Raw genomic sequence first — 23,781 nt, forward strand, 5'->3', positions numbered from 1 at the left:
ACACACACGACACCCACATCAGACCACACCCCAAAACCAACTTGAGGTTTAAATTCAGTCTTGGCAGCTAGTATTTCTTACGGAACCTAATGTAAAATGAGGCCAAATCAGGAAGTGCAGTCACCCTTTAAAAGCAGCCCTCATTCAAACCGATTCATTATTTGCAATTGAATGAATACAGGCCTAGCACTACAGTACCCTTGGTGTATATTTGGGATGGTACTTGGTGGAAGTCTTCATTTGGCAATCTTTGCCTCAGGAAGTAAACGTGTCAAAATGTTTCCCCCTATCCTGTAGGACTGACAAACACTGTATATTTTTTGAAGAGCACATTACTGAAAATGACTTTCGACCGACCCTTTGCTGCTTAGATCTCACCACTGTGCTTTTTTCCCCCAAACGTGTTAAAGATGTTTGGTCTCATTACACAAATAATCCATCATACCTGAATACACTACATACCACTTTTAAGTGAGTCACTTGATTCTCACTGCCATGCACTCCTACCGTAGTCATGTAGTCTTTGTTTGACTGTCTGAACAACATCTCCACCCATTTCTCTGGGACTCCATTTAACTGTAGTAAATGCCTACTGTGTATTTTGTATATGGAGCCTTGTCTTGTTCCAGAGTATGACTATGGCCTTCCATGCTTGATCTACATATGAGGACCAGCTATGTGGTTGTGCCTGAAAGAGTTAAAGCGACATTCACTACAAATCGGCGTGATCTGAAAGCACCAATGTGAAAATGCAGTCAGTTTAGCCAACTGAGCTTTCCATCATCTTTGGGAGGGAAATCACCTTACATTTCAATTGTGTACTACAGTTTGAGTATGATTATGGCTTTAATGTACAGTCACCAAAAAGTCGGGAGACATTCTATTCCATACAAATTAAGGCATTTGTAAGTATGTATGCACATCTATTTACTTAGGGCCCAGTAGTTACTCATGTCTATAAACCCAATAAGGCTAGTCCATTCATAACTGCTGTTTCCATATTAAAATGTAACTGAATGTGTTGTAACAACACATGCAGCCATAATCAAAGTTATTGATATTATGTTTACTTTCTACCACATTAAAGTTAAACCACATGCAATGCAGTTGTTTGCAAGTATTCCAAAAGTAATGCAGTAGGAATACTGTGTCTCATTGAATCACTGCAAATGAAGAGCCCTGGATTCCTTGAATGTGTTTGCTATCGTGTGGTCCCACCCCCCTCCTATTTCTTTTTTTTGCCTCTGTTGCAGATTTGCTAGCATCCAGAAATATGCTAAAATATTAACTCATGTTCTCTCACATTGTATTACTCTTTTTTTTTTAACTGCAAATATTATAGCATTTTATATTTCAAATCTATTGTTGACATGCAGGGATGTAGAAATGAGAGTGAGAAATAAAGGGGCGGCAGCGTAGCCTAGTGGTTAGAGCGTTGGACTAGTAACCGGAAGGTTGCGAGTTCAAACCCCCGAGCTGACAAGGTACAAATCTGTCGTTCTGCCCCTGAACAGGCAGTTAACCCACTGTTCCCAGGCCGTCATTGAAAATAAGAATATGTTCTTAACTGACTTGCCTGGTTAAATAAAGGTAAAATTTAAAAAAAAAAAATTTAAAAAGAAGAAATAAAATATATTATACAAATATATCCATATATTTTCTTAGGAACCAATCATGGTTCAAGTGCTTTCGGGCTTTAGCTACATTGCAATATGTTAAAATAGACTATCTTCCTTGCTCTAGCCATGCCAAGTTTGTAGAATTAGAACTTTGGCTGATTTTAAATGTTATATATATATATTTTTATATATGTACAAATAAATGAAGCTTAATGAACTGAATCAGATGTGTGTAAAAGTTGTTTTTCTTTTCAATTTTCAAGGCAGGCAGCAGGTAGCCTAGTGGTTAGAGCGTAGGGCCAGTAACTGAACGGTTGTTGGATTGAATCCCTGAGCTGACAAGGTAAATATCTGTTACTGTTCCCTGATAGGCTGTCTTAACTGACTTGCCTAATAAAGATAATAAAGAAGACTGTGTCTGTTCCTGTGTTTGTAAAGGCAGATACCTGAACATTTAAAGTGGAATATGTATTTTATATTTATTTAACTATGAGAACAAACTCTTATTTACAATGGGGACAGCCTACACCGGCCAAACCCGGACGACGCTGGCCAATTGTACACCGCCCTATGGGACTCCAAATCACCGCCGGTTGTGATACAGCCTGTATTTATAGGCTATACATTATGTATTGTACACATTCTTCCTGTCATAATCATACATGATGTATCACCTAAACTCCCATAAAGGAAATGTATTAGTCACTGCCTGCATGTGAAAGTTTTAAATAAAAAGTACAATGAGTGCATGGCAAATGAAACAGGATGAAAGAATAGGTTCATCATCTTTAATTATATTGCCTACTGCTGTGTACCGCTACATGTAGGCCTATACATTGCTCAACAGTCACAGCTCAGCTTTTTCACGTGACACACCACAGCCTATCCTGATAGGTCTACAGTTGTGCCGCGTTCATATAATGTCGGAAACTCGGAAATGTCTGAATTGCATACTCGTTGTATAAATATGATACAGGTACCTGCGTTTCCACTTGGGAAGTATCAGAACCGACCAATTGGAAGCTCTGCGCTAATAACTGACTTTAATTTGAACTCGGAAGTCCCGAGTTTCCAACAGGACATGAACGCGGCCTTATTATTACATTCCAGTCTCAAATAGATGAGGGATTGCAGTGAAGGGCCGTCTCCTCCTTTCCCCGTCTATTGGCCAGTTTCACTTAATTCCACAGCAGTGAAATGTGCGTGACGGCTGTTAGCCCACATGAAAGGGAGACTGAGGAAAAAAGTAAAGTATGTCCGCGGCCTGTTGTCATTTCAGATTATGGATAGGCATTAGCAAAACACAGAGTTGAGATATATGCAGGACACATTGCTTGCTAGTGCTACACTACTTGAACGTTTAATTTATTTAATTTATTCCTCATGCCTTTCGAGTCCGAGCCTTGGATGAAACTGTAGTTATTGTCCATCCCTGGATCTCTCAAATCCCACTGTAGTTCGTTTGAGGCCCTGTAATTCCTGGAAACCTGTGGATAGGGTAGGCTAATCGGTTTAGCACTTCATGGACACTGCTAAAATAAAGGGGGTGGCGGATAAATGTCTAGCTAGAATTAAGTATATTATTTAATCTCTATAAGAATGAAAGACTTGTCTACAAATATCTCAATTATTTTTAATTGATAAAATGTGTAAACTAAATGCGCTATTGATTAAAGATAAATTACAGCATCACGATCAAGCTATTTCTTATGAAATACTGCCGTATGTTTTTAGCTTGAGCCTCCGCCTTTGTCTCCTTCTTTCTCGCATGTTTTTACTTGGAGTTCCTCCCCCTGCGGCGCTGGGCGGAGTTTCATACCGAACAAGACGCTCCTTTTGTCGGATCCGTTCCGACCTGACTCCCCGGGGTTTACGGCTGAAAAAACGACACTTAAAACAGCCCTAAAATAATTAAACACGAATACCTTGATTTGTAGTAACAACGCTGGTTTCTAACTGTCACGAAAGGTGAGTGAAAAGTTGTGTTTTGATGGCGTTAAAAGCGATTTTTAAGTCGTGTCTCCCCGAGTCTTTATAACATTCATGGCGGCTCTGCAGTGAGAGCTTTGGGGCGAAAGCAAGCAGATGCGTTCGCTCGCGTATCTGTTTTTCAGCAAGTTCTAGCTTTATAAGCATTTCTGAACTTTTCACTTACTGCTTTGGTAGTTAGAGGACCACATTGACAGTTAAATGCAATCTCCAAATTTTAACATTTAAAAAGGCGACTTTTCACAAATTGACGATTTAGACTATGCTACAAAATGCACATCCAGTCTGCTAATAGGGCATTGAGTCTACAGTGGTTATCTTGTCAATGTACTTAGTGTAAAATATAGAAATTGGTTTGGTAGCAAGTTTTCATGCCAGCGGAAGCTGCGTTTTGACTCCTGCCTGAATAAGGGCGCCATTACTGGGGTAGCAAGCAAAGAACGGTCGGTGTTCCCAAAACAAACTTAAAAGGCTGTAGCCTTGATTCAAAATAGAAAGACATTTAAAATAGTAATGCCACGGCCCCTCGAAATATGTGAATGCAGCGTAGCGCTCTGAGCGTAGCATTTTATGTTTTCATAGTTTCAGGCTGTGAAATACTCACAGGATTGTTATCGGTAGATGTATAGATGGATGCGACAATTTTTTTTTAAATGCAATGTAACGTTTAGGCCTATTCTTTAAGTTTGCAGTATATGTTTTCCCGAAGTTTGACCTTGTGAGCGGGCCACGATGACACTACACCGAGAAAGCGACGCCTCGGTCGGGTGCACAGCTGCGCCACAGCTTGGGGGAAGCGGGCGGGGGTAGTCGCGCACTTTCTGGCAGTTCGATTCAGCCCTCCGCCACGGAATGTTAAAGCATTCTATTCCCTTGTCTAGAACGCTCCCTTCATGCTATACATTTAGGCCTATTATCTAGCCTAGGCTATTTAAGGGATTTCGTATCACCCCATGTGGGAAAATATCTTAATTTAAAACGTACGTAGGCTACATTTGTTGTTTGTGACAGTTGTGGATGTATTTATGTAGCCTTATCAAGTAGCCTAGGCTAAGACTATTTGGATAAGGCACGACTGTCAGAGGGTTCAGCGGCAGGAGTGGTATTTTGACCGGTACCTGGTGACGTTTTACGGCCGAGCGGTCCCCATTGTTGACACTATCACAAATATGCACTCAAACCTGAAAACAAATGTTTGATTTAGGTCTATCGTGTAACTTAATCATTGGGCTATGCCTTGAAACTATACGTAGGGTTTTAAAAGTTGCCTGGTGCAATATCTATCGACCGACACAGTCGCGGTTAGTTAGCCTATCTAGGCTATGCAGTTCAGGGGTATAGGCCTGATGAAAAGAAGCTGAAAAGACCAACGGCGGCCGCGGAACTATGCGCCCCCGAGATGACTGCATGCCCCTTTGCGTCCCACTTGGTACAGGGACCGTGCGTTTCTCAAATTCTGCATTATACATTTTCAGAACATACCGAAAAAATGAATAAAGAACGGTTGCATATTGCGCTCATTTGTACTATATTAGCCTACAGGCCTAGGCTATTATAAGCGCCTTGACGCGCTCCTGTCTACCGGGTGACAGGCGAGGAGGTTGGCAGGCACACAGCACTTGTGTCTCACGTCCGGAGTCGAGACCGAGGCTTCGAATTTGGAAACGCCCGTGTTTGGATTGCTGGGCTCAGCACTAACTCCATTTTTTAAAATATACTCTGTTCTAGGGTATTTCAACGCTTATTTTAAGCTGTAGCATTTGATCAATTACTCAGTTGACAAGCAAAAACTTCAGTTTGCTCTCACCGCGCCATCACTTCGGTAAGCTATCCACCACAGTGAAAGGTCAGCTGAGCGCTTTGATAACGTTCCGAAAAGCAGCAATCTCCAAACGAATTAATATGATGTATCCATTCGGCTGTCGTTGAAAAACAACACGATGAAACAATAAATTGATCGATCCTCTCGGTAAATCGTATTGTGTGCCACTCTTTCCAGAAGAACACGATGTACCCTCATATGGGAAAGGATGGGTAGACTTGGGCGGAGCATCCGCATGACCGACTTTTCCTGTATCAGAAATACACGTGTCGCTATTTTGTGTTAAAAGTGTAGCTTTTGAAAACTTATTTGTGCATTTCCTATTGGTTACCCTACTTGTAGTAAAGACGTTTGACCTTGAGCGTAAAGGTGCTTTGTCAGCTGAATAATTGTCAAGTCGCGCAACTTCTCCATATCAACTAATTTAGTCGTGGATGGAACCATAAAATTACATTAGAACACCTGGATGGAACGTCATGAGTCAGTTCTTGAACTGTAGATATATTCTCGTGTAGATGCATATCTTTACGCTTATATTGGAATTGGTGAGTTTTTAGCATAGGCTGTAACTCACAGACAATTCTCTCCTTGCTATTTCGACTTTTAGCCATAGTTAATTTGTTTATAATAGGAGTTTTTTTTTTTTAAATTCAAAAGTTGTGACAGACAGGACCCTAAATATTTGAATAATTTGTGGTTCTCCAGAATCTCTAGAAGCCGGGTCAGTTGAGCTGCCCACAGACGCTGCACCATGAACGGCAGCAGCAGTGTGTCCTCTGCCTCACAGACCATCCAGATAAAAACAGAACCAGGTAGGGTACATAACCAAAACCACCCCTTCATCAACCACAAGATGTAGTATTTCTTCTAATTATAGTTTTGTAATTTTGTGGATCCTTCCATCCTGTGTGTCCCAACTGGATGTAAATGTATGATTTCTTGGTGTATTCTTGCCTTCAAAGTTGTATAGTGGTAGCCTAGGGTCTCTCACAGTCACAGGATAAGTAATGTGTTAAATTCTGGTTGACTATTGAAAGATTAGTGGGGGGGGGTGTTTGTTGACATTTTACTTAGATTTGTCTGACAGTTGTTTATCTATTCTGGGGTCAGCTTGAGGTTTATTGTGTCTAATAAAAAAAAAGGCAAGACAAAACAAAACACACCTGCTCTTTGATGTTGCTTGATTGATGTGTGTGCGGTTGTGTGATTCTCTATGCTCCAGTTGTGGATGCTTGGAGTAAGGAGGACTGCCTCACTCTTTTGGAGAGAATTCGGAGCCTGTTGCCTGATGGTGATGCCATGAAATACAAAACCACAGAGTCCCACTTTGACTGGGAGAAGGTCTGCTTCGGAGGCTTCACCGGTGACATGTGCAAACAGAAGTGGGCGAAGGTGTCCACCGAGGTTAGCCAATTACAAGTCACAATTTTAGCCAATCACAACAGCAGAAAAATCTATTTTCTGTTTTGAATCTGTGGAGGGAAGTGTCACAAACTACAGAAAGCAATGTCTGTAGCGTCTTTTTCTACTGGAAAAATCTTACTGTTGCAAAATGAAACACGGCACCATGAAAAAAATGTTTACAACAATTTCAGGTTAGACCTTAATCCATTTGATACTATGTGTTCAGGTGCGGAAGTTTAGGACTATGACCGAGCTCATAGTTGATGCCATTGAGTTTGTGAAGAACCCTTACAAAGGGAAGAAATTGAAGGTAAGCAATCAGGTTTTACTTTGTACCCATGAAATGTCACAAAATGCTAAGGTTATACTTTTCAATCTCACATCTTCTACCATACAAATGACCATTGTTCTGTTTTCCACCCTTTCAGACACATCCAGACTTCCCAAAGAAACCCCTTACACCGTATTTCCGGTTCTTCATGGAGAAACGAGCCAAGTATGCCAAGATCCACCCGGAGATGAGCAACCTTGACCTCACCAAGATTCTGTCCAAGAAATACAAGGAACTCCCAGACAAGAAAAAGGTGATGGTCAAGTCTACCATGCCGTTTCATTATGCCTTTGGGATAATCTTAATTGAATTCAAAGGCAGATCCCAAATCTGTACATAACATAACTGTATAAAAAAAACAGAGAGTGGTTTGTGACTGGACAACTACCTGAACCAATTACTTACTTTTATTGCCTCTGAATTGATAGCTTTCTATCCAGCCTCTCTTCTTCCATTAAAACAAGAAGAATGTAACCTTTATTTAACTAGGTAAGTCAGGTAAGAACAAATTCTTATGTACGATGACGGCCTACTCCGGCCAAACCCGGATGACACTGGGCCAATTGTGCGCCGCCCTATGGGACTCCCAATCACGGCCTGGGTGTGATACAGCCTGGATGTAATCACATGGGAGTAACTCTGTTTAGTTTTTCAGTTAATAACTAATTGAGTGAGGGTTATTCTCTGTTCCCCAACAGCAAAAGTACATCACAGAGTTTCAGCGAGAGAAGGAATCCTTTGAGAAGAATATGGCCCGATTCAAGTGAGTGGCATTTTTTTTTGTCTCGTTGAAGCCAGCCGTCAGTGGCCAAATTAGCTTCCTCTGCTGAATAATAAACAACACTTTCCAAAACTGACACATTTTCCTTGAAAAGAACCCAAGTGATCACTTTCCTCTCTCTGTTGGTTGAAAGGGTATACCACCCATATACAGCTGCCTTAACGTCTTTGCTTTTGTTCCCCAGAGAGGACTACCCGGAGTTGATAGAGGAGAGAAAGAAGTCGGACCTCCCTGAGAAGCCCAAGACACCCCAGCAGCTGTGGTACAACCATGAGAAGAAGACCTACATGAAGCTCCACCCTGATGTGAGTGTGTGCAGTGCAACCCGCCCAACTAAGTCTGGGATTTCACGAAATGACACTGTCAAGTGTTGTGCTTCCTTGAATTTACCCTAAAAAGAAAATGTCCCTTTTGGAATTGTTAGTGGTGAATGATGAATGCCATTCCTTTCTCTGGGGTTACCAGGTGAGCCAGAAGGAGCTGAAGGAAGCTCTGAGGAGACAGTGGTCCCAGCTGTCAGACAAGAAGAGACTTAAGTGGATCAGCAAGGCCCTGGAGCTGCAGAAAGACTATGCGGTAAGAGGTTTGGTGTGAAGGGGTGCCGGAGTTCAGAGGATTCGTACATTTTCAAAAGGATAGCACCTCAAGACACAACTTGGTAATCCTCTACTATTCTTTTTTCCTGGTAGAAGAAATGAGCAAATGTGCCATTTTCTATGTGATATACACTGCATAGAGAGTAAGGCTGTGTTTACACGTTTCATGAATTGGTCTTTTGTTCAATCAGATCAGCTCTGAAAAAGATCTGATGTGATTGGTCAAAATACCAATTATTGGTATTTAGATCAGATCAGTAGATCAGAATTGGTCTGCCTGTGTAAACGTAGCCTTGCAAGCACATTCTAAATAATTAGTATTTCATCGCCTTTTTGTGGAAATACAGCACAATCAATGACCATTTCAGTGACTTAAAAAAAAAAAAAATTAAAGGCTTGATGAGAAATTGTCTCAATTTTTTTTATTGTCACCCGAAAAGTTTGAATCCATGGTTCTCTCTCCAGGGTTGTATGAGAGTCTACCAAGAGGCCCATCCAGACGCTGAAGAGCACGTCAAGTCCGTCCTCACCAAAGCCGAGCGGCAGCTCAAGGACAAGTTCGACGGCAGGCCAACCAAACCACCGCCGTAAGTTGCTTGATCGGAGTCGCACAATATTCTTTCAATAAAATAATATAAGTGGAGAGGGGGGTAGCAGAATGGGGAAGGGACTGAGGTGGGGCTCACACCCCCATGGTCAGGTTGTGATCTAGTATCAGCAGTGATACCAGACTCTGGCACAGCCTCTTGACAGTTCTGAAAAGACCAAAGGGATTTTTACCCTGAGGCATTTTTCCCCCCAGAGATTTATGGATTGGAAATCCTTATGCAAACAGTAGCTCTTGGTTTCTCAGTGAAAACATCTGTTGAGTTTAAAGACCTTTGTCGTCGAATTCTATAGCGCTGAACTAGGTTCTTGGCTTTTCGGGTCTTCAGGAACGGTTACTCCCTATACTGTGCCGAGCTGATGGTGAACATGAAGGATGTTCCCAGTACGGAGCGTATGGTGCTGTGCAGTAAGCAGTGGAAGGTGATGACGCAGAAGGAGAAGGACATGTTTCAGAAACGCTGTGAGCAGGTCAGTCTTGTTCAATGAATCACCAGTATTTTGTCTTTATGTCGTAGACCGGCCCAGCACAGCATCCTTAATAGATACTTTAATTATCTTGGCCTCTATAGGTTTCAATATGTAATGTGAAGGTTTGAAAGGGTTTGGTGAGCCATGATGAAAGTTTTGTATTCTTGTCATCCACCAGTCGTATCAATGCTCTTTCACCCCTGTGTGTCTCAACTACAGAAAAAGAAGCAGTACGAAATTGACCTACAGAGGTTTCTCGAGGTAAGTAGAACTGAATATACCCATAGTACTGTAGTACATATCACACTACACCTGAGTTTTAGTAGTGGAAGTCTGGCAGGCTACATGTCGGTTCTCTTTCTCCAGAGCCTCCCGGAGGAGGAGAGGGACCGGGTGATGACGGAGGAGAAGCTGGGGGGCTCGCGGCTGGGCATGGGGGGTGTTGGCAGCCCTCACAGATCCAAGTCCCCGTCCGCCAAGGTGGGTCTCACAAAACTACAACAGGTATGTCACCACCTTTTCAGCCACAAGGTGGGCTTTCTGTTAGGTTACAGTGAAGGTGGGCTATGGCTTTCTGTTAGGTTACAGTGAAGGTGGGCTATGGCTTTCTGTTAGGTTACAGTGAAGGTGGGCTATGGCTTTCTGTTAGGTTACAGTGAAGCTGGGCTTATGGCTTTCTGTTAGGTTACAGTGAAGCTGGGCTATGGCTTTCTGTTAGGCTACAGTGAAGGTGGGCTATGGCTTTCTGTTAGGTTACAGTGAAGGTGGGCTTATGGCTTTCTGTTAGGTTACAGTGAAGGTGGGCTATGGCTTTCTGTTAGGTTACAGTGAAGCTGGGCTTATGGCTTTCTGTTAGATTACAGTGAAGGTGGGTTTATGGCTTTCTGTTAGGTTACAGTGAAGGTGGGCTATGGCTTTCTGTTAGGTTACCTTCACTGTAATCTATGTCTTGTTAAGCTACAGTGAAAGTTTGGCACCTGGTCAGTCACTGGGAAGGTTTACTAACTATTTCATATGTTGGGTCAACATCAAATCAAATTTTATTGGTCACATTTAGCAGATGTTATTGTGGGTGTAGTAGATGTTTGAACTATGTCACCTGTTAAGATTTTACATTTAAAGGTATACTAGGTACACAATGTATATGCCACCTGCGTTGACACCAGGTCTGTCTCTGTATGGGATTCCTTCAGGAGCGCTGTCGCGAAGCTGAGCAGGGGCACTGGGTACACTCCGGCCTGACGGCGAAAGAGAAGCGCGACGGCAAGAAGAGGACCAAACTCCCTGAGACACCCAAGACTGCCGAGGAGATGTGGCAACAAGGCGTCGTAGGAGACTACCTGGCCAAGTACAGGGTGAGAAAGAGGGACTATTATGATTTTATCTTAATTAATATCCCTATATTCATCCCTATATCTATATTCATTTTTATAGTTCTCTATCTGGTTTTATTGTTTCACATTTAGAGTGAAGTAGTTGTTTTCCAACAACTCAACAAAACCATATATTATTTTACAAACACTGTATACTGTGGCGGGTCAAATTAAATTAGCTCTTGGGCCAGTTGTGGGGCGCAGACCATGCTGTCCCATGCTGTACAGCATCTAGGAATGCGCTTTTAATCCGTACAGTCCTAAAGTAAAAAAAATATAAAACTTCTGTGTTCCTGGTTACAGAGTGACCGTAAGAAGACCCAGAGTGCCATGGAGTCAGCCTGGAAGGCCATGGAGAAGAAGGAGAAGATCCCTTGGATCAAGAAGGCGGCTGAAGACCAGAAGCGATACGAGGTTCAGTACCGGCCCGTGGTCAGTGACCAGACGTTTTGACCGCTGTCTTCTCCAGTTGTGCTGAAGAAATGTCAAAATGTTGGTCGCCCTCCCCACCTTCTGCTCCTCCCCATTCCTTCCTGCCCCCTACCCTCCTCCAAGTCCCCTCTCCTTCCCTACCCCTCCTCCCCGCCCCCTACCCTCCCCCAAGCCACCCCCCTTCCCCATCCCTCCACGTAAAAATCATCTGTCCTCAGTTGCAACACTCACTACTGAGTTCCAAACTGCCTCTGGAAGCAACGTCAGCACAAGAACTGTTCATTGGGAGCTTCATGAAATGGGTTTCCATGGCGAAGCAGCCACACAAACACAAGCCTACGATCACCATGTGCAATGCCAAGAGTCGACTGGACTGGTGTAAAGCTCGCTGCCATTGGACTCTGGAGCAGTGGAAACGTGTTCTCTGGAGTGATGAATCATGCTTCACCATCTGGCAGTCCTACAGACTAATCTGGATTTGGTGGATGCCAGGATAACGCTACCTGCCCCAATGCATAGTGCCAACTGTAAAGTTTGGTGAAGGAGGAATAATGGTCTGGGGTGGTTTTTCATGGTTCGGGCTTGGCTCCTTAGTTCCAGTGAAGGGAAATCGTAACGCTACAGCATACAATGACATTATAGATGATTCTTTGCATCCAACTTTTTTGGCAACAGTTTGGGGAAGGCCCTTTCCTGTTTCAGCATGACAATGCCCCTGTGCACAAACGAGGTCCATACAGAAATGGTTTGTCGAGATCGGTGTGGAAGAACTTGACTGGCCTGCACAGAGCCCTGACCTCAACCCCATCGAACACCGTTGGGATGAATTGGAAATCCGACTGCGTGCCAGGCCTAATCGCTTGATCTCACTAATGCTCTTGTGGCTGAATGGAAGCAAGTCCCCACAGCAATCTTCCAACATCTAGTGGAAAGCCTGCCCAGAAGACTGGAGGCTGTTATAGCAGCAATGTTCCAACATCTAGTGGAAAGCCTTCCCAGAAGACTGGAGGCTGTTATATCAGCAAAGAGGGGGGACAACTCCATATTAATGCCCATGCTTTTGGAATGAGATGTTTGAGCAGGTGTCCACATACTTTCGGTCATGTAGTGTGTGTTTGTTCGGTGTTGGAATATGTAATGTGTGTGTGTATATAATGAGGATCCAATCAACAGTCCCTGTGTTTTGATGGGTGTAATTTTCATGAGCCATATTTTTTTTTTGACATGGGTTAAGTACTTCCAAATACTTGATCGTCACTTGATTTAAGTTGCCCTATAAAATGGAATCCTTTGAAAGTATTTGACATGTACAGTACACCCAGGTCTGATGCGTTGTTGTGTGTGTGCGTGTGCGCGTGTGTGTGGTGAACTGTACTTGTCCTGCAGAGGGAATTGTTGGAGATGAGAACAGCCCAGGCAGGAGCAGGCCAGAGGAAACCCAAGTTTGAAGGGGAGCCCAGGAAGCCACCAGTGTGAGTAACTACACACTGAACCTGGAGTGTTATTGATGTTACTGGTGTAGTTTTGTCATATGGCGTCTTTGCTTATCCTTGCCCATATTATTTATTTATCTTTTCACTTGGCTCCATCCCATTTTTCTATGTCTCTGCCCCCCCCCCCCCCTAAATGTCCTCTGCTTTCCACCCCCCCTAAATGTCCTCTGCTTTCCACCCCCCCTAAATGTCGTCTGCTTTCCACCTCCCCTAAATGTCGTCTGCTTTCCACCTCCCCTAAATGTCCTCTGCTTTCCACCTCCCCTAAATGTCCTCTGCTTTCCACTCCCCCCTAAATGTCCTCTGCTTTCCACTCCCCCCTAAATGTCCTCTGCTTTCCACTCCCCCCTAAATGTCCTCTGCTTTCCACTCCCCCCTAAATGTCCTCTGCTTTCCACTCCCCCCTAAATGTCCTCTGCTTTCCACTCCCCCCTAAATGTCCTCTGCTTTCCACTCCCCCCTAAATGTCCTCTGCTTTCCACTCCCCCCTAAATGTCCTCTGCTTTCCACCCCCCCTAAATGTCCTCTGCTTTCCACCCCCCCCCCTAAATGTCCTCTGCTTTCCACCCCCCCCTAAATGTCCTGCTTTCCACCCCCCCCCTAAATGTCCTGCTTTCCACCCCCCCCCTAAATGTCCTCTGCTTTCCACCCCCCCCCCTAAATGTCCTCTGCTTCCCCCCCCCCCTAAATGTCCTCTGCTTCCCCCCCCCCCTAAATGTCCTCTGCTTTCCACCTCCCCTAAATGTCCTCTGCTTTCCACTCCCCCCTAAATGTCCTCTGCTTTCCACTCCCCCCTAAATGTCCTCTGCTTTCCACTCCCCCCTAAATGTCCTCTGCTTTCCACTCCCCCCTAAATGTCCTCTGCTTTCCACCCCCCCTAAATGTCCTCTGCTTTCCACCCCCCCCCCCTAAATGTCCTCTGCTTTCCACCCCCCCCCCCCTAAATGTCCTCTGCTTTCCACCCCCCCCCTAAATGTCCTGCTTTCCACCCCCCCCTAAATGTCCTCTGCTTTCCACCCCCCCCTAAATGTCCTCTGCTTTCCACCCCCCCCCTAAATGTCCTCTGCTCCCCCCCCCCCCCCTAAATGTCCTCTGCTCCCCCCCCCAAATGTCCTCTGCTTCCCCCCCCCCCCCCCAAATGTCCTCTGCTTCCCCCCCCCCCCCAAAATGTCCTCTGCTTTCCACCCCCCCCCCTAAATGTCCTGCTTTCCACCCCCCGCCCCTAAATGTCCTCTGCTTTCCACCCCCCGCCCCTAAATGTCCTCTGCTTTCCCCCACCCCCCCCTAAATGTCCTCTGCTTTCCACCCCCCCCCTAAATGTCCTCTGCTTTCCACCCCCCCCCTAAATGTCCTCTGCTTTCCACCCCCCCCCCCCCAAATGTCCTCTGCTTTCCACCCCCCCCCCCTAAATGTCCTCTGCTTTCCACCCCCCCCCCTAAATGTCCTCTGCTTTCCACCCCCCCCCCCCCTAAATGTCCTCTGCTTTCCACCCCCCCCCTCCTAAATGTCCTCTGCTTTCCACCCCCCCCCCCTAAATGTCCTCTGCTTTCCACCCCCCCCCCCCCCCCCCCCTAAATGTCCTCTGCTTTCCTTTGCTCATTTTTCACCACCTTAATCGGACACGTTAAGCCTAGAAAGATCCTAGGCTATTTACTACTACCGTTTGTGTTGCTACCTGTTAATATGAATGCATACATTTTTATGAGATGGGCCTATGCCATTAGTTTGCTCATGGCTTGCAGTTTATATTGACTGCTATGTGGGTATAATTAAACCTGTGTGTGTGTGTGCAGGAGTGGCTACCAGATGTTCTCCCAGGAGTTGCTGACCAACGGCGAGCTGAACCACTTCAGCCTGAAGGAGCGGATGGTGGAGATCGGCAAGCGCTGGCACAAGCTCAGCCAGAGTCACAAGGACAAGTACAAGAAGCTGGTGGAGGAACTGCAGATTGAGTACAAGGCCGAGCTGGAGGCCTGGGTCAAGGTAAGGGTCATAGGTAAAAAAATATATATATATTTCTTAGGCACCTTTCTGAAATGTGGACACCCAAGGTCGTCACAGGAGGAGACATTGGTACACAAGGCATGTACTCGGAACCTATGCATTGTATTCTTAAAAAAAAAAAAGTTATATACAATGTTAGCGACAGCATCTTTTTTTGGAAGAAATCTTTTGTAATTTCTTCCCCCTTTCTTTCTGTCGTCCCCTTCAGTCTCTCTCTCCCCAGGAACGAGCGGTTTATAAAGAGTTCTCCACCACGGTGAGTTTCACACTCTAATACGCATGTTGTCGTGTTCTAGACACCAATTCCTCAACGCAGCACTTCATACACAATGCCCTAAACACTCCTGCTTTACAACCCTTCACTCTAATGCAATATGGTTATTCTACATTCATATTCCGTGGCTATAGGTACTCTTTTTCTCTGTAGCTGGGAGTTCTTATAACCTGATACATTTTGTCAATTTTAAATTGACTTTGTAGCCTGATATGACTCTGTATTCACAAGCTGGCATCCAGCATAACTGCATATAAACTCAGCAAAAAAAGAAATGTCCTCTCACTGTCAACTGCATTTTATTTTCAGCAAACTTAACAAGACTCAACAACTGAGACATAAACTGAACAAATTCCACCGACATGTGACTAACAGAAATTGAATAATGTGTCCCTGAACAAAGGGGAGGGGGGGGGGGGGGGTCAAAATCAAAAGTAGCACCAGCTGCATTAAGTACTGCAGTGCATCACCTCCTTGTGGACTGTACCAGATTTGCCAGTTGTTGCTGTGAGATGTTACCCCATTCTTCCACCAAGGCACCTGCAAGTTCTTGGACATTTCTGGGGGGATGGCCCCTAGCCCTCACCCTCCGATCCAACAGGTCCCAGACGTGCTCAATGGGATTGAGATCCAGGCTATTCGCTGGCCATGACAGAACACTGACATTCCTGTCTTGCAGGAAATGACGCACAGAACGAGCAGTATGGCTGGTGGCATTGTCATGCTGGAGAGTCATGTCAGAATGAGCCTGCAGGAAGGGTACCACATGAGGGAGGAGGATGTCTTCCCTGTAACACACAGCGTTGAGATTGCCTCCAGTGACAAGCTCAGTTCGATGATGCACCGACCAAGACAGACCCTCCACCTCCAAATCGATCCTGCTCCAAAGTACAGGCCTCGGTGTAACGCTCATTCCTTCGACTATAAACGCACATCCGAACATCACCCCTGGTGAAGAGCACTTTGTTCCAGTTCTGTCTGGTCCAGCGACGGTGGGTTTGTGCCCATAGGCAACGTTGTTGCCGGTGATGTCTGGTGAGGACCAGCCTTACAACAAACCTACAAGCCAGCAGTCCAGCCTCTCTCAGCCTATTGCGGACAGTCTGAGCACTGATGGAGGGATTGTGCGTTCCTGGTGTAACTCGGGCAGTTGTTGTTGCCATCCTGTACCTGTCCCGCAGGTGTGATGTTCGGATGTACCGATCCTGTGCAGTTGTTACACATGGTCTGCCACTGCGAGGACGATCAGCAGTCCATCCTGTCTCCCTGTAGCGCGGTCTTAGGCGTCTCACAGTATGGACATTGCAATTTCTTGCCCTGGCCACATCTGCAGTCCTCATGCCTCCTTGCAACATGCCTAAGGCACATTCACGCAGATGAACAGGGACCCTGGGCATCTTTCTTTTGATGTTTTTCAGAGTCAGTAGAAAGGCCTCTTTAGTGTCTTAAGTTTTCATAACTGTAACCTTAATTGCGTACCGTCTGTAAGCTGTTAGTGTCTTAACGACAGTTCCACAGGTGCATGTTCATTAATTGTTTATGGTTCATTGAACAAGCATGGGAACCAGGGTTTAAACCCTTTACAATGAAGATACGTGAAATCCTGAAAAGGGGATGTTTCTTTTTTTTGCTGCATTTACATGGAAACAGAACATCATCCTATTAACATCTAGCTACTAATCATCAATGCTTTGAGCTTGAAACTTGTGTGCTGGTCTTATACTGCCATCTTTCCATCCCCCTGCCCCATTATCCCTCCCTCATTCTCTCTCCCTCTCCACCCCCCCCCCCCCCTTTCATGCAGAAACGGCGGAGCACCACCAAGGCGCGGGGGGGGCCCGGGGGCCAAGGTTCGCGTGACTGCAGTGAAGGGGAAGGCGGTAGGTGCCAGAGCCGCAGCAGCAGGGGTCGGGGGGGGCAAGCGGGCCATGGCGTACCGGGCCAAGGTAACCGTGCCGTTCTCGTCGGACTGCTTCCCGCAAACAGACGGAGACACACAGGCCTGCACTCAATACAGACACACACAGGCCTGCACTCAATACAGACACACACAGGCCTGCACTCAATACAGACACACACAGGCCTGCACTCAATACAGACACACACAGGCCTGCGCTCAATACAGACACACACAGGCCTGCGCTCAATACAGACACACACAGGCCTGCGCTCAATACAGACACACACAGGCCTGCGCTCAATACAGACACACACAGGCCTGCGCTCAATACAGACACACACAGGCCTGCGCTCAATACAGACACACACAGGCCTGCGCTCAATACAGACACACACAGGCCTGCGCTCAATACAGACACACACAGGCCTGCGCTCAATACAGACACACACAGGCCTGCGCTCAATACAGACACACACAGGCCTGCGCTCAATACAGACACACACAGGCCTGCGCTCAATACAGACACACACAGGCCTGCGCTCAATACAGACACACACAGGCCTGCGCTCAATACAGACACACACAGGCCTGCGCTCAATACAGACACACACAGGCCTGCGCTCAATACAGACACACACAGGCCTGCGCTCAATACAGACACACACAGGCCTGCGCTCAATACAGACACACACAGGCCTGCGCTCAATACAGACACACACAGGCCTGCGCTCAATACAGACACACACAGGCCTGCGCTCAATACAGACACACACAGGCCTGCGCTCAATACAGACACACACAGGCCTGCGCTCAATACAGACACACACAGGCCTGCGCTCAATACAGACACACACAGGCCTGCGCTCAATACAGACACACACAGGCCTGCGCTCAATACAGACACACACAGGCCTGCGCTCAATACAGACACACACAGGCCTGCGCTCAATACAGACACACACAGGCCTGCGCTCAATACAGACACACACAGGCCTGCGCTCAATACAGACACACACAGGCCTGCGCTCAATACAGACACACACAGGCCTGCGCTCAATACAGACACACACAGGCCTGCGCTCAATACAGACACACACAGGCCTGCGCTCAATACAGACACACACAGGCCTGCGCTCAATACAGACACACACAGGCCTGCGCTCAATACAGACACACACAGGCCTGCGCTCAATACAGACACACACAGGCCTGCGCTCAATACAGACACACACAGGCCTGCGCTCAATACAGACACACACAGGCCTGCGCTCAATACAGACACACACAGGCCTGCGCTCAATACAGACACACACAGGCCTGCGCTCAACACAGACACACACAGGCCTGCGCTCAACCCAGACACACAGGCAGGCGCTCAATCCAGACACACACAGGCCTGCGCTCAATCCAGACACACACAGGCCTGCGCTCAATCCAGACACACACAGGCCTGCGCTCAATCCAGACACACACAGGCCTGCGCTCAATCCAGACACACACAGGCCTGCGCTCAATCCAGACACACACAGGCCTGCGCTCAATCCAGACACACACAGGCCTGCGCTCAATCCAGACACACACAGGCCTGCGCTCAATCCAGACACACACAGGCCTGCGCTCAATCCAGACACACACAGGCATGCACACTAATGCACTCTGATTTTGAAGTGGTGGCATGGGTGTGGTCCTGACATTTTTGTGATTTTTATGTCTAACGTGCTTATGTTTGTTTTAACCTGTTATGTCTGGGTGGTTGTCCTATGTGTGTGTCCTATAATTGTGTATTCCATGTGCTGTTGTAAACAAGGGTTGGAACCGTTTCAAGGAAAATAACTAAATTATTTGAGGAACAGAACTGAAAGTAATCTATCCTGTTCCGGGAACAAAACTGTTATTTTAAAAGCATGGGAACCAGTTAATAACGTTAGTTGACGTCCAGGGAGAAGAATGGATTGACTTTTTCAATGCCAGTTAAGGATACTATAGTTATCACGTTTCACATTGGATTTATTCACTACTAAAAAAAAAGTAAGATGCTTTTAATTCTAGTGCTGCTCTGGACACACACACACACATAAGCTTGTTTAGTTAGCTAATGTTTGCTCTGGTCCAATGTAAAACCAACTTGGAAGTTCAAAGACATTCAAAGTTTCTCCATTAAATCAAATCAAATCAAATTTATTTATATAGCCCTTCGTACATCAGCTGATATCTCAAAGTGCTGTACAGAAACCCAGCCTAAAACTCCAAACAGCAAGCAATGCAGGTGTAGAAGCACGGTGGCTAGGAAAAACTCCCTAGAAAGGCCAATACCTAGGAAGAAACCTAGAGAGGAACCAGGCTATGTGGGGTGGCCAGTCCTCTTCTGGCTGTGCCGGGTGGAGATTATAACAGAACATGGCCAAGATGTTCAAATGTTCATAAATGACCAGCATGGTCGAATAATAATAAGGCAGAACAGTTGAAACTGGAGCAGCAGCACAGTCAGGTGGAAGTTGAAACTGGAGAAGCCACTTAGAAGCCACTCCTCCGTTAGGTATAATACTGTGGGCCTAATTTGGATAACGCACGTCATAACAAAATGCCCAGCGCTTCAAGGCAGCACAATGTGTTTGTCTTTCATTGTGATTAAACCATGCGGTTACGGCAAAATGCTGTTTCCCGACTTTCCTATACAGATATTTTTTTTTTAAATCGCTTACCCGCTCCACAGCAAGCAGCTCTGTCCGCACTGATTGGTGAAGTAATTAAATGTCATATCTATCTATACATACAGTACCAGTCAAAAGTTTGGACACACCCACTCATTCAAGGGTTTTTCTTTATTTTTTACTATTTTCTACATTGTAAAATAATAGTGAAGACATCAACTATGAAATAATACATGGAATCATGTTGTAACCAGAAGTGTTAAACAAATCAAAATATACTTGAGACTCTTCAAAGTAGCCACCCTTTGCCTTTATGACAGCTTTGCACACTCTTGGCATTCTCTCAACCACCTTCACCTGGAATGCTTTTCCAACAGTCTTGAAGGACTTCCCACATTGGCTGAGCACTTGTTGGCTGCTTTTCCTTCACTCTGCAGTCCAAACCATCTTTATTGGGTTGAGGTTGGGTGATTGTGGAGGCCAGGTCATCTGATGCAGCACTCCATCACTGTCCTTCTCAGTCAAATAGCCCTTACAAAGCCTGGAGGTCTGTTGGGTCATTATCCTGTTGAAAAACAAATGATATTCCCACTAAGCACAAACCAGATGGGATGGTGTATCGCTGCAGAATGCTGTGGTAGCCATGCTGGTTAAGTGTGCCTTGAATTCTAAATAAATCAGACAGTGTCACCAGCAAAACACCAACACACCACCTCCTCCATGCTTCACTGTGGGAACCACACATGCTGGGATCATCTGTTCACCTACTCTGCGTCTCACAAAAACACAGTGGTTGGGACCAAGAATCTAAAATTGACAGATTTTCCACCGGTCTGTTCATTGATTGTGTTTCTTGGCCCAAGGGAGTCTCTTCTTCTTATTGGTGTCCTTTAGTGGTGGTTTATTTGCAGCAATTTGACCATAATATGGACTGTTCTTTTACCAAATAGGGCAATCTTCTGTATACCACCCATACCTTATCACAACACAACTGATTGGCTCAAATGCATTAAGAAGGTAAGAAATTCCACAAATTAAGGCACACCTGGTGACTACCTCATGAAGCTGGTTGAGAGAATACCAAGAATATGTGCAAAGCTGTCATCAAGGCAAAGGGTGGCTACTTTAAAGAATCTCAAATATATTTAGATTTATTTAACACTTTTTATTTTTTTTATTTTTTTTTGGTTACTACATGATTCCATATGTGTTATTTCATAGTTTTGATGTCTTCACTATTATTACATAATGTAGAAAATAGTCAAAATAAAGGAAACGGTTGACTGGTACTGTATGTATATTGGTACTGTATGTATACTGGTACTGTATGTATATTCACATTTTCAAATTCCAAACGGGTTCAGAGCCTTATTTTCATGGTTGGAAGAGTGGAACGGAATGAGAAAAATAATGGTTCTCGTTCAGAACAAAACGATTTGGAAAATGTTGGTTCCAACCTCTGGTTATACAGGGCATTCAGAACATATTCAGACACCTTGACTTTATCCACATTTTGTTACTTTACAGCCTTATTCTAAAATGGATTGAATAGTTTTTTCCTCTGTCTACACACAGTTATGACAAAGCAAGTTTTTATTTTTGCCAATTTATTAACCACCCCGGAAATATGACATTTACATAAGTATTTAGACCCTTTAGTCAGTACTTTGTTGACACAGCGAGTCTTCTTGGGTATGATGCTACAAGCTTGGCACACCTGTATTTGGGGAGTTTCTCCCATTCTTCTCTGCAGATCCTCTCAAGCTCTGTCAGGTTGAATGGGAAGCGTTGTTGCTCAGCTATTTTCAGGTCTCTCCAGAGATGTTTTATCAGGTTCAAGTCCAGGCTCTGGCTGGGCCAATCAAGGACATTCAGCCACTCCTGCGTTGTCTTGACTGTGTGCGCTTAGGGTTGAAGGTGTTAGAAGGTGAATCTTTGCCCCAGAGGTCCTGAGTGCTCGGGAGCAGGTTTTCATCAAGGATCCCTCGGGATCGAGGGAAAGATGGGATACAGTCTCACAGTCCATGCTGCTGAAAAACATCCCCACAGCATGATACTGCCACCACCATGCTTTACCGTAGGGATGGTGCCAAGTTTACTCCAGACGTGATGCTTGCATTCAGGCCAAAAAGTTAAATCTTGGTTTCATCAGACAAGAGAATCTTGTTCCTCATTGTCTGATAGTCTTTAGGTGTCTTTTGGCAAACTCCAAGCGGGCTGACATGTGCCTTTTACTGAGGAGGCCTGATTGGCTGAGTGCTGCAGAGATGGTCATTCTGAAAGGTTCTCCCATCTCCACAGAGGAACTCTAGAGCTCTGTCAGCGTGATCATCAGGTTCCCCTCCCTGACCAAGGCCTTTCTCCCACGATTGCTCAGTTTGACAGCCAGCTCTAGGAAGAGTCTTGGTGGTTCCTGACTTATTCCTTTTAATAATGATGGTCGTTCTATTCTTAGGGACCTTCTATTCTGCAAAACAATTTCGGTACCCTTCACTACATCTGTGACTCGACACAATCCTGTCTCGGAGCTCTATGGACAATTCCTTCGACCTCATGGCTTGGTTTTGCTCTGAGATGCACTGTAGACAGGTGTGCCTTTCCAAATCATGTTTAATCAATTGAATTGACCACAGGTGGACTCCAATCAAGTTGTAGAAACATCTCAAGGATGATGAATGGAAACGGGATACACCTGAGCTCAATTTCAAGTCTCATAGCAAAGCGACTGAATACTTATGTAAATAAGGTATGTTTTTAAAATGTTATTTAATACATTTGCCAACATTTCTAAATTCCTGTTTTCGCTTTGTCATCATTGGGTATTGTGTGTAGATTGAGGGGATTTAAAAAAAAAAATCTATTAGAATAAGGCTGTAACGTAACAATGTAGGGAAGGGGTCTGAACACTTTCCGAATGCACAACGTTCTGTAAACGGGTGAGTCTGCAGTAGAGGCGTGACCCTGTGCTCTACAGCAGGATACGTCTGACTCAGATGACGATGACAAGACGGACTCGTCAGACTCCGACGACGAATCATCCGGCAGCTCCGACAGCGAAGATGATGTGAGTTTTCCAAGCCAGGGGTCATCCGCACTATGCTTTAGTGTAGACTTGGGTCAAATACATTAAAGCTAAAAATATTCAAAAGTATTTGAGGGCTGCTTAATTTACCTCCAGTATACATCTGATCAGTTCCATTGTACTGGGCAAACCACATCAAAAGCTGCAGAAGTATTTGATCCAGCTGTTGTCCTGTCTCTGTCCTCTAGAATGATGATGATGACGACGACCAATCTGAGGGCTCCAGCAGCTCTTCCTCAGAGGACAGCAGTGACTCGGACACAGACTAGCCCCCCCCCCCCATCCCCCCCAAAAGAGGAGGGTCTGTGCGGGACACGCTTCCTCGTGAGTCAGGAGCAGTCATGGTGGCGTCATCAAAACGCTTGCACGTTGGCTCCTCCCACCTCTTTCTCGCAAGGGGAAATGAGAGACGGAGAGAATAAATAAACGGAGGAGTTTTGCTCCACCTCCAGTTGTTGATCTGGAGAACTTTTACTAAAAAAAAAAACGGGACAAGTTCTCATTTACAGGGCTTTGTTACGTGTTCAATATTATTATTTCTTTTGCCTTTATATTAGGTGTTATTACGAACATTTTCATTATTTTTTAAACTTTGAGAAAGACATTTTAAACTTTAGCCGATTTGAGGGTTTTTTGAACAAGTCTGACTTGGAGGGGTATATTGAGGAGTTTGACGTTTTTTGTCCATGAGTCTCTGACAGTCCGTGCAGAGGGAGGACAGTTGCTGCTTTCCCTCCATTGAAACATCTGGTCAAACCCTCCAATAAAATGCACTTTTTTCTCTTGTATTCTGTGTGATTTATTTTGTACTGGATATAATTTATTAATGTAAGAGAGGTATGCTCAGCAACCAAAATGGCAGCCTATTTCATATTTTTTATGAAGGGATGATCCACTCAGAAGACAGCCATTCCCCCCCCCCCCCCCCTCCCCTCCCACTGACCCCGGCTGTA

At 45.2% G+C, this 23,781-nt stretch overlaps 2 protein-coding genes across 4 annotated transcripts in view; both read left to right on the top strand.

The window, feature by feature from the left end:
- Positions 1–1,841, top strand: part of LOC109871953 (anion exchange protein 2) — a 57,867-nt gene extending 56,026 nt beyond the window's left edge. For 2 of the 3 annotated variants that reach the window (XM_020462999.2, XM_020463001.2), the window contains exon 23: positions 1–1,244. This exon is cut by the window's left edge and continues 1,468 nt beyond it. The gene's annotated coding sequence lies outside the window, so the exon portion shown is untranslated. The other variant, XM_031807055.1, reaches the window with a different exon arrangement.
- Positions 1,842–5,760: 3,919 nt separating this feature from the next.
- On the top strand, positions 5,761–23,616 carry LOC109871699 (nucleolar transcription factor 1-A-like). Its single transcript, XM_031807056.1, is given in 21 exon segments — positions 5,761–5,975; positions 6,136–6,242; positions 6,653–6,834; positions 7,061–7,144; positions 7,263–7,418; positions 7,864–7,928; positions 8,131–8,251; positions 8,412–8,522; positions 9,008–9,129; positions 9,478–9,619; positions 9,839–9,880; positions 9,986–10,123; positions 10,813–10,974; positions 11,296–11,424; positions 12,811–12,896; positions 14,711–14,900; positions 15,130–15,177; positions 17,000–17,026; positions 17,028–17,141; positions 22,721–22,810; positions 23,017–23,616. Coding segments are annotated over 20 exon segments (2,151 nt in total). The 5' UTR covers positions 5,761–5,975; positions 6,136–6,181; the 3' UTR covers positions 23,098–23,616.
- The last annotated feature ends 165 nt before the right edge of the window (positions 23,617–23,781 follow it).

This window comes from Oncorhynchus kisutch, linkage group LG27 (assembly GCF_002021735.2).
Source record: "Oncorhynchus kisutch isolate 150728-3 linkage group LG27, Okis_V2, whole genome shotgun sequence".
NCBI lineage: Eukaryota > Metazoa > Chordata > Actinopteri > Salmoniformes > Salmonidae > Oncorhynchus > Oncorhynchus kisutch.